Source organism: Pteropus vampyrus, unplaced genomic scaffold (assembly GCF_000151845.1).
Source record: "Pteropus vampyrus isolate Shadow unplaced genomic scaffold, Pvam_2.0 Scaffold114, whole genome shotgun sequence".
NCBI lineage: Eukaryota > Metazoa > Chordata > Mammalia > Chiroptera > Pteropodidae > Pteropus > Pteropus vampyrus.
In genome coordinates this window covers 3,116,022-3,127,336 of record NW_011888895.1, presented here as the reverse complement: position 1 = coordinate 3,127,336, position 11,315 = coordinate 3,116,022, and the positions used below count along the sequence as shown (strand labels likewise).

Sequence of the window (11,315 nt, the reverse complement as noted above, 5' to 3'; positions counted from 1 at the left end):
TGAAGTTACATACATTAAGTACTTAATGATGCCTGGCATAAAATGAAGCTTAATAAATGTTAACTATTTTCATAATGAACACAAGCTTTCATAAATTCCTAAGACTAATCTAACTCACTAGATTCTCTAGCCAAAGGGCCTTTAAACTAAGGGGATACTGAAAGAAAGATATAAAAATAAGGCTCCCTGTATTTCTGCTTTTAAAGAAAGTAAACATAATATGTTCTGTTCAGGAAGCATTTTATTGTTGCTCCAGGTTTCGGAATTTTCACTGACAGAAAATCAAGACTTTCAGAAAACCTCCCGCATAACCCTGCTCAGCTTCTGAATCTTGGTTTTTGCAGACATATCAACATATTTCTCTCCAATACGAACAATCATCCCACCCATGATTGATGGATCGATCTAGGAAAGAAAATAGGGTGGACATATGAGAACATTTACATTTCACTAATCAGAAGTGCTCTGAAATGTCTGTGTGCTACATAAATTTAAGACATTATAATTACATCTAGAAAAAGGCAGAAGTCAAATTGTGAATGCAATCAGTAATCATTTAAACTGAAAATATAAAATTTCCACCACAGGCAAATTTAAGTAGACAATGAGACCTAATTTTTCATTATCCATAGGCATTTCAAATTGACCTGAGGAAACATACCAAACATAATTAAAATCCTACCTTAACTTCCAAGTTCAGTATCTGGTTTTTACTGAGGAAGCCCTTGAGCACTGTTTTTAATTCAGAAAGAGTTGCTTCATCCAAAGGCTAAAAAGAGACAAAACCATTTTTTAAATCTAGATCAAGTAAAACGGAAACGTCTTATCTTAAAACAATACCCTGGCACACATGGCCAGACAGGCCTGTGACCTCCTGTGTTAACATCTGGGGACCCATCGGGATCTGCCCTGCAGCAGTGGCTCAAGCTCATTGGTGCTGGTGTTCTGGGCGTGTGCAGAGGTCCCGTCGCCTCACAAGGACACTGGGGAGCATACACCTGGGGAGCGCACTGGTACTCGCTCACTAAAGCACAAATGCCACCCCCACCAGGGAAAAGCCCTGAGGACGTGGCCCCCGCGGGCATGCCTATTACTTCCTTAGATGATAAGCTGCGGTTTACCCTGGCTCTGTAATCTTTAAGATCCATGGCACCAGCTCCCACACAGCAGGCCACCCAGTCACTGAAAGCCCGAGGGAATGTGCACAGGGCGGACGCAGCACAGCTCGGTAATCTGTGCACACAGCGCGAGCGCTCCGTGTCCAGACTCCTCTTGTCCCAACTCTTACTCCTGGCTAGGTGAGACTGGAGGGGGCTGCTGGAGGAAAGGCCTTTCACCTGCTACACACCCACCTCCCCACCCACTCGTCCACGAGGCTGAAGGTAGGAAAAAAATTACACCTTTACAAAACTCTAAGTGTCTTTTGCGGGGAGGGGTGGTAAGTTTATCAACATTCAATCAGAACATGTGCTGAGCCTGGAAGGCTAGAGAACTCTATGTGCCCACCTTCCATTCAGATGCCTACTGAGGGCCCGGTCCTGCCTGTGCTAGACCTTTGCTCCCGCCACTTCCTTTAATCTGGACAACCCTGAGATGCCAGCAGCCTTCGCTGCCATTTTACATGTTTGAGAACTGAGGTTCACGTGGTTAAGAACCCACCTAAGGCCCCAGCAGCAAGTGAGGACTATGCCGTACGTCTATGCCCTTGGTCATTAATCAAGGTATATATGTTTTTAAAACAGTGGAAACTCATTTACTAAGGAGTTTCAACATCGAAAGCATTAGTACTGATTTTAAAAACTTTTACGAAAATAGGCACCCTGTAAAAAAACCATGTCCTTGTAATCACTGGAGAACGACCGGCACCCGTGCTTGTGACAGCGTGGCCATCGGCACTCTGCTGTCATGGAGAACTGGTGCAGTCACAGTGGGCGCTGGCAAATGCCCGAGCTGTGATGATGCTCAGCGAGGTAGGTGCTAAATAAAACGTCTCTGAAGCTGTGCTCTTTTGGAGAAGAGGTACAGCATCTTTTAGACACTAGAAATGTTAGTCTAGAGGAGGCCAGGTGCTGCAGATCCCAAATAAATTCACCATGTTCTACTGTAATTAAGCCCCACAGACTGTTTTCCTAAACTGACCGAACTACAGGAGGACGAAAAGACGTATTTAAGAATAAAATTCTGAGGATTGTCGCTTAATGAGCATAGACTGCTCAAATCCTAGTTTCACCTTTTGTGACCTAGGGCAAATGATTCCCCTGTATTCATCTGTAATATAAAGACAATGATACTCCTACTTCACATGGGTCTCTGACATCACATAAAATAAGAACTTACTAAGTACCCAGCACACGGTAGGTTTCCCTAAGTGGTGACAGCCCAGTCCAGCAAGTTGCCGAGCTTGAAAGGCCTTGGCGAAGGGCCTATCCATACTACCCTTCACCACCACCAAAGACTGCAAGCTGTGGTCTCAGTCAACTACAAAATATAGTACTTATGACGTAACGCAAACCTGTAATGGAACATTAACCACTGTTCCCTGACACATTTTAACCCAGCCCACAGTCATTACGACTAAGTCGCTGGTCAGGGAAGCGCTGTAAGATGATGCACTTGGCCTTCCAAAGCAGAGGTCTACAGAAGCTGCTATGAGAACAAAGTGACAGTCGCCTTTCCTAATTTCTTGATTTTAGCTTGTTTTTGTTTGTTTGTTTGTTTGTTCTGCAAAATGTGATGCCATGAAATGCCATGGTGAATGCAGCAGCAACAACCCTGTACTTACAGATGCAGTGGTAACGGAGCAAGGTACTTCTCCTCGGTGGACGCTCATCATGGTGGAAAAGGCAGAAACGACTCCAGGGGCATTATTCAAGCGACCATTTTCAGCGAGCAAATCTGGGAAAGTGAAGATGTTTCAGTAACGTGAAACTCACTTAATATGAGTTATTCATGAGGTGTCAGATTCACCTTAAAAGAAAACTTAGATTTGTGGCCTTAAAACAGTAATTCAATATCCTTAAGAATGTGAATGGAGAAGATACAACTTGTCATTTAAAAAGTATAGTCAATGTTTTTTAAAAGACTACACCAACAAGCATTTAAATCAGTTAAGGGGGGTGTATCTTAGACAGATCTGCAACAGATTTCTTGATCACAGCTTCCAATCTGCTTTTCATAATTATCTCAAAGATTCCAACGTTTGGATACAAACCCCAAATTAACATATTGTCTATATTCAAAAATGATGACATGAATACATTTTCTTTGGAACTTGTATTCTCAGTTGACCATGGGATTTGAAAAGCAATCCAAATGTACCAAAGAATGCAAATGCCTTTAAGAACAGAGGGACAGCCACTGGCTACGAACCATTTTCTTGGCACGAATCACATTGGTTGCCTCCGTGGACTGAAACTGACTCTGTGATCAGACATTTGGACATCCTGGAATCTTTAGACAGTGCTCTTCAAACTTTAACACACAAACAATTCACTTGGGGAGCCAGTGAATATGCAGATTCTGAATAAGCAGGTCAGGGTGAGCCCCAAGATTCTTCACCGCCAAAAGGCAGGTGATGCTCATGCTCTGGGTCCATGGGCGACATTTCTAGCAGCGCAGTTTTCAGAGACTTCAGTGAAAAAGATCTAATACTTACTGATCAGGTTGGACGTGAGGGGAGAAAACTTCTCTTTTGCAGCCATGTCATTCAGGCTTTTCACTTTAATGGAACGCTTTACATAGGGATTCAGAATTGAAGCAGCCATTTTGGGTTCCTTCAAAATTTGCTAAAAGTGCCAAAAAATAATTTCTTAAACTCTTTAGAGCATAAACGATCCTAGCTACTATATATATACTTTTTTGTGAATCATATATTTCGTGAATTAAATTAGCACTCTCAAAGCACAGATGAAGGTTACAATGAAATAACTTTCTCTGCCTTTAATATACCACACCATGATTTTACACAAGATAGAATTCTTGAAAAAATATGTGTAATATTATAGTTTTTCACATACTAAGAGGATGCTAGTGATGCCAAGACTCAAGTGCAGACTTAAAAAGGCGCTGTGACTGAAAAGGCGGGCCCCTTGCCACTCCCCTAGAGGGGGGCCTTTCTGTGCCAGGCCGATCTGCATCCTGTCCCACCTCGTACAGAGCTCCAAAGGACCAACCCAAACCGGCGAGAAGCCTCTGGTGTTTCCAGAACAACCTCAATTGGTCTGGAAGAGTGGATAAGAAACAGGAGCGCAACTACCACGAGAGAGACTATTTTGTCTCCATTTTACTAAGTCACAAATGTCTGGATTTGGTGATCCCAGCACAGCTTCCAGCATCTTGCTCCCCTGAGTATGAGGCCAGAGTTCCAACAGACCAACAGCTGTCTGCATCTGGGCATCTTTCAGTCACATATGTCTATTAGCCTTTCAGTTACTCTGTACCTCTCCCGGGCTCCTGGCCAGAATTCCGCCTCCGACCCAGGCTGTTTGTCATCTGCTGCCGTCTAATGCAAAAACTGCAACTTGAGTGGCCAGACAGAAACAACATTTTTCCAACAAAAAAATCTGCTGATTTATACAAATTAAAAGCATTCTGGAGTATGGGCTACTACCCAATGAACAGTTCCGACACTGTGTGTAGAATCACACTTTCCTCTCAGTGATAAAAATTGCTAATTTAAATTTACAAAGTTTTAAGAGAACTGCCTCCTTTCTATGTCTCCACATCTTTGCTGACTTCCAGGTTTTTATCAAACCCCATTCTAACATCCAAAACCCAGGTCTTTCTGTTGTGAACACAACTGTTCAGGTTTAAATGGGCACAAATGACAAGCAGCAGGCAACAATTATCACCTCCAAAAATGCCTGTGTGAGCTTCCCCTATCCCACTGTGTCTCCAACAGTAAGGCTGTTGGCTCTGTGAGGGTCATGAGCGTCGTGAGGGCCGTCACACCGACACAGACTGTAAGCTTTATCTGCAGAGATAACTGGATAAAAGGCCTATTCAGTTAAAATTATTGTCTACTGGGACAAAAGTTCCAATAAAAACTCAAAATAAAAACATGTGAGCATCACTCTATACAATTAGTCTGTGAGGATTTCCTCCCTAAAGTAAGATCTTTAGAAATATGTGGATTAAAAAAATACAAGAAATTCTTAAAACATAAAATCCAAAAAGAGAACCATTTTCTCTGGAGAGAATATGTACTAGACGGTGTTTCTCTCTCCTTCTTCAATGCAGAACCTACTGCCAGAGGTGGCAACTAGAGAATAAATGGAGAGGGGGATGCAAGAAAATGTGTAGAAACTTGTTAACTAGAAAATTCAGCGAAATTACAGCAGAGATTCTCCTATTTAAGACAGTGTTGGCTTTTGTTAATTTGGTTCACTTACTCTACTTTCCATGTCAAAAAAAAAAAAAAAGGAGAGGTCCCTTGCAGCCTCGCCGCCTCCCAGTCCTTCGTCAGTTCTGTTCAGCAGTGTGGAGCCCACACGTCTTTCCTAATTTTGCTGCCCAGCACACTCTGCTCAGTCATTTCCCCCTCCCATCTTGGGAATAAAATAATAAAAACCAAGGAAGGCTCACAAGGAAAATAAATTCCCCATAAAACAAAATCATAATAAATTCTAAAGACTACTTTGGAAAGACCTGGAACACAAACACAGATTTTCGAAGGTGACTTTTGAAATGGCAATCTTTCTTATATTACCATTACCATATTTCTATTTCTTCTCTTAGCCTGAAATCTTGGTTCCTGATATAAATATCTTTATATGTACCTGTACCTATTATATACAGAATCAGAAAACTACTCACTATTATTATTATCAATGTGATTACAGAAAATAGGTTTCTTCTTTCACAGTTCTTTTTCTGAGGATAAACCTCATTAGGGATGCACAATGAAATAACTAAAGGAAAAAAATATACAATGGGAACTTGATAAGAAAAGCTACTTACCGCCACTCTCAACAATTCCTTTTCTACTTGTTCCAGTTTGTTCTGTTTAGACGCAGCAGAATAAAGAGCAGTGGCATAGCGACCTTCGATACCATATATCTGAACAGGTGGCTTTAAAAAAAAAAAGGGTGAGGTAGGGGAGGATGGGAACAGGAATATCAGTTAAGAAAATATTAAATTATCAATAGCAGAATTGAATATTTATAATTTAAAAATATATCTTCTACAGCACAAAAAAAGTCATCAAAGAGCTATCCTGAATGGCAATTCTCAAAACAAATTAGAACTATTTCCTTGGTCAGGTCATTCAATCTTTGAGCTTCCAATTCTCATCGTACAACAACAGCCTTAGGAAACATGGTGCTAACATCCATTTCAGCTCCAGCATTCAATGATGTTAATGCTGTGATAAGCCTCTGCTTCCTTTGAATGCAATACTATTCAGTTCTAAGTATGGAAGGATTTAAACACTGAGAGCATGCAGTTTTGAACATGACAGAGCCAAGAAAACAGGTATTTATGAAATATGTACAAGCATACTTTTATACCTTTCGTAGTAATACTATAAATTTCCCTTAGAGTGCCTCATCAATATTCACTTCAGAGGAGCCCTTTAGCAATTAAAAAGTGTCTAACACTTGAATTATTTTTCTCAATAAACTGTAGGCCTTTTTCTATACACTAACATCAACGTAAAACTACATACGCTTAGTGGTGCTGAACGGTTGTAGTGAAAAAGCTTAGGCTTTGAATGAGAAAGACTTAGTTCCAGTCCAGCTCTAGAACGAAGCTGAGTAACCTTGGGCAAGTTTTCCGAGTCTCAGTTTCCTCTTTTGTATAATGGGAAGACTAGCTACTTCTTATCACTGCTGTGGAGTTTTAAGAAATTCTCATATTTAAAGGTTATGTATGAGCCTGTCACACAGCAAGCATTCAACGCTTTTTCATTCCATACCCCCGCCCCCATGACACTTTGGGAACCACAGATCGTGCAGAAAGGTTTAGGCAGAAACTATACAAAGTCCATGCCCTAGATGTATTGCTGTTTGACTCACACTTTCATCTGCTTCATAATTACAAAAAAGTTGACCTACCCTCACAAGCTTGGCAAACGGCCTGACCACAGAGGTACTGAAGCATCGCACCTTTAAAAAATAAAGATCAACAGAGTTTACTTGAAAGCTTTCTTTACTTGAACCAATAACAAGAAATTTTCAATTTGACTTTTAAATGGTTGGTTTGTTGTTTCTTTGTATCATTACATAGATTACATGTGGGTTAGTTTTTCTTTACTACCTAGGAGTAAATTTCCCCGCTGAGAATCATCCCAAGTTGCTTGGGAAACCGCCTTTTCACTAACTCTCTAAATTGCTAGGAACAGGCTGAAGCAACCCACCAGTATGAAAGAGAAAACACTCATTTTAATGAAGTACCTGTTTTTAAAAATTTCAGCAAGATTTTTAGCATTTATACTACCACCCTTGAGCAGGATTTTAATAAAAAGTGAGGATTCCAGTCATGATTTGTAAAAGGTGTATCTTCTTCGAATCTAAATGCTATCTGAAAATTAACCCTTGAGTATTGCACAGCAGAGTATGATGTGAGAACAGGCCGCAGTTCTGAGAGACGGTATCTGGTCTATCTAGGGAGAGTTGGAATCTGTAGTTAAAAATGCACCTGCAAGGGCACAGGTCACCTTCAAATAACTCCAGCTCTGCAGTGTACTAAACCAAAACTGGTTGTGAGAATTGAAAGACTTTTTAACACTTATGGAAAAGTTATCTAAGCTATTAAAGGAAAGCAACGTGTATGTAGTATGAAGAGCACGAACGTCCCAACTCCACCTTGTTTGATTTGAATCTCAGTTCTACCCCTTACGGGCTGAGCAGCCGAGGACGAATCATTTAAAGTTTTCTGTCTCATTTCTTTTATAAAAGATGTTAGATGTGCTTTATAAATATTCTTTGCATTACTAATGACCGCTGATACGTTTAATCGCAACGACAAAGGATGCTGATTGGGAATGGGCCGGGTCCTTTACTCGCAATCCGGGGAAGCTGGGTCCCCATCTCCCGTGGCCCTCAAGCCTGCTGCTTCTTGGAGCTGTGCTCAGAGGACGCCGAGGTCAGGCACGCGCAGCCCCGTGCCCACTGCCCCGTGGATGTCCCCGGGTGGGGAAGTGGGGCTTTCTGAACCTCCTTGTGTCGACCCCACTCGCCGGGCCCCACGACCCTGAACGGCGGCCACGCTCCCCCAGCTGTAGCCTCGCATCGTGTTTCTAGGGGTCTGGTACGGGTCACCCCAGGAGAGATCTTCCCGATGGCTTTCAAGACCTCCATTCTCTCACCTGCCGGGACAGCCCTGACACTGCGGGCGCGGCCATCTTCTCCCGGGCGGCTGTAGGTCAAACCCGAGCTGGAAGAGGCGCGAGGGCGCATGCGTGCGTCAGCGTAGCCGCTCGGTCCGCTGGGAAATGTAGGCTTAGCTCGTCAGGCCGCATGCGCAGAGACCTCCCTTGGGCTGGGAGTCGTAGTCCTTAGAAGCAGATGGTAAACTACAGGACTGGGGGTGGGGCTAAGGGTTCAGCACCTGAAAATGAAATCCTGAGTAATTGACTAAGTGGCCCTTTCTGTAAAATGAATTTATTGTCCCTAGTTTAAAAATTTCCATTTAGGCAAATGCGGCGGCATTTGTTCCATTTCACATTCACCATTAACATCTTTACCATTCTTCCAACTAAGCCAGTTCCTCTAGCTGTGTTATGAAAATGAACCTTAACAGCTCCAGCAGCGGACACTAGGTGCCCAGTACTTGGGACACGACTGCCCCTTCATCCCCACTCAATACCATCTCACCTGAGTGTAGCAATCGTCTGTTGGCCTGGCGTTTGAGCAAGTGTGACATTGAAACTGAGAACGCGGCACTAGCCTTGGCCAGTTTTTCAGCATTCATAAAAACAACCTATTTTTAACCTATTTCCCCCTAAATGGAGCTTGCTCTAGTTTTCCCTTCTGTACAGAATAGAATTGGCCGGCAGAGAACGGGGTTGGAGTTTCTTGGTTGCAATAATGGAGTCTTGTGGTCAATTAGAACTCGCCCCCTCCCCCCGCCCCCGCTCAGTTCTATTATAGGAACACAGATTAATTCCTAATTCGCCCTTTTAAAGTGCAGTTTTCTCACCATTACAAAAAACTTGTAAAAATGCAGAAAAGTAGAGGGAATATAATTGCCTTCTTTTCGACCAGTGAGAGGCTTCTCTTGTCAGTATTTATTCATGCAGTAGCCAGAACTGCCCAGACTTGAATCCCAGTCCTTTCGGTGACCTTGGCCCAATCATATAAATTCTCTGCGCCTCAGTTTTCTTTTCTATTAAATGGGTGTTATATATAATAGTACCTCCCTTATAGGTTGTTAGGAAAAATAAGGAAATTAATATACATGTGCAGTATTTTGTAGAATTACCTAACAGAGCGGCACTCAATAACCTTAGTTCTTCATTTTGTGTTTGTTTTTATTATAAATACAAACTCACAATCTGTATATAAGTTAGTATACTGCCTTTTCCCTCAATACAAGATAAAAAAAGATACTAAATTATATATGGCTTGTGAATACATGCTTAAAATGTAATATAAGCATATTTCCAAGTTGTATAATTTTCATAAACATTGAGGAAAAAGTGAAGATGGGGAACATAAAAAATGGGGTCACTTTAAGTAAGCTGCTGAAATTGTTAACATTATGCAAGCGAAGGCCTAAGGAAAGACCCCTTTCTCATTCTAACTAGCCTGGGAACTTAAATTTTTTTTAACATTCCAGTCTTGCGTCAACGCTTGGATATGCATCTGGACCTCCAGATAACACTCTAATTAGCCCCTAATGGACTCACGTTTGCATTCACCTGATATCTATTATCCAGACCATTGAACATGACCAGACCTCCTGGTGCCCATCTCCTAGACCACCTGGCATCTAACATCCTGTCTGCCCTCTGACCCATAACTGTCCTGGACCAATCCTAGGGCTAAGAATACAGGACTGGTAATTCTCACGAATGTGCTTTTTACTATAAGAATTTTTAATGATTCTCTCTTCTTTGGAACACTTTTGGGTTTGTGCCTAGCTGTGTTCCCAGTGTGCAAACTCTCAGACCCTTGAATACATCTCTATCATTTATTTCTAGCAAAGCCTCCAGACTCTTTTTAAGTTTGTTTGACAACTCATTTTAATGATGCAGAATAATCCATCAAGTGGATAGTCTGAATTTTATTCATTGATTTTTGAACATAATTCAGATGGGGTTTTTTTTCTTTCCCCACTTTAAATAATACTTCATCTCCTGAGAATCTTTAGACAAACTTTCCTTTATACTTAGGATAACTTCCAAATAGATTTCCAGAACTGGCACAACTTGGTGACAGGGTGTTAGCATTTTAAAAGTCTTTGACGCATGAGGCCATGCTACTTTTCAAAAGTTTTAACCAATTTGCACTTTCACTAGCAGCACATAAAAAGCCTTATTTCACTCCACTCTGGAGACTATTTTCAGGGGCTATTTTCAAATAAGTGGAACAGAAAGCATATTCATTATGCGACACATATTATTGAGCACCAGTGATGTGCAAGCAGCTGTCCTATGCCCTGAAGTTACAGCAGGGTGCAAGACAAAATGCTTGCCTTCATAGACTTTACATTCTATGTGAAACCAAATCATAAAACCTGTGTTTTTCAATGTGTGAGTATAAATAGATGTGATACGAATCAAAAATTCTGGAGCCAAATACACTTGGAAAACTCTAGACTCTTTATTGCATTGATAAGTAATTATAAGTACATTGTACAATTGCAAAGAAGCAGGGCGATGCCTTCGATTTCATTTGCATTTATCCCCATCCCACTCCAGCCCATTTTGCCAAAATAGTAGTTGTGGCTGAGTTTTAGGGTCCACTCAGTGGTTGCGCATATATGGTTTCATTTTTATTTTGAGTCTCAGGATAACTCGAAGATGTACATAGTCTGGCACTCCCCTATTTTACAGGTGGTGAAACTTCTCAGATCTCATGAAGTAGCTCATCTAGGAAATGGCAGTTCTGGGTCTCAGGATGAATTTCTGGGTATAGAATTTTGGTGCCAGCAGACGCTGCTTACATCTCGGTGATTTGGACAATCGGAGGAATACAGAAGAAGCCTGATGCCTCTGTAATCAAACCTCCTTTCATCTGCTCTGGGATTCCTGGGCACCTGCAGAAATGTCACTGCAGGCCAGGCACTGCAATGACCAGCTGGGGCTTCAGATGCAAAGTCTCACGGAGACCAGCTGGCAGCAGTTTCCCAGTGGTGTGACTCCAACCCCTCCT

The 11,315-nt window shown here is 41.8% G+C and overlaps 1 protein-coding gene across 1 annotated transcript; it reads right to left on the bottom strand.

Annotated features, from left to right (window-relative positions):
• Positions 1 to 221: 221 nt before the first annotated feature.
• On the bottom strand, positions 222 to 8,433 carry ATP5PO (ATP synthase peripheral stalk subunit OSCP). The gene is made up of 7 exons (XM_011365668.2): positions 8,306 to 8,433; positions 7,053 to 7,103; positions 5,959 to 6,069; positions 3,656 to 3,785; positions 2,783 to 2,895; positions 683 to 769; positions 222 to 405 (listed from the first exon to the last, which is right to left on the bottom strand). The coding sequence occupies exons 1-7, from the start codon at positions 8,339 to 8,341 to the stop codon at positions 292 to 294; spliced, it is 642 nt and encodes a 213-aa protein (XP_011363970.1). The 5' UTR covers positions 8,342 to 8,433; the 3' UTR covers positions 222 to 291.
• Positions 8,434 to 11,315: the final 2,882 nt, after the last annotated feature.

What these genes read in the sequence shown, in the direction of transcription:
- ATP5PO (XM_011365668.2), bottom strand. Translation starts at nt 8,341, where the DNA reads ATGGCCGCGCCCGCAGTGTCAGGGCTGTCCCGGCAG. An exon ending in TGTCAGGGCTGTCCCGGCAG is followed by an intron (nt 7,104 to 8,305) that starts GTGAGAGAATGG and finishes TATTTTTTAAAG; the next exon opens with GTGCGATGCTTCAGTACCTC. An exon ending in GCTCCGTTACCACTGCATCT is followed by an intron (nt 770 to 2,782) that starts GTAAGTACAGGG and finishes GTCTCTTTTTAG; the next exon opens with CCTTTGGATGAAGCAACTCT.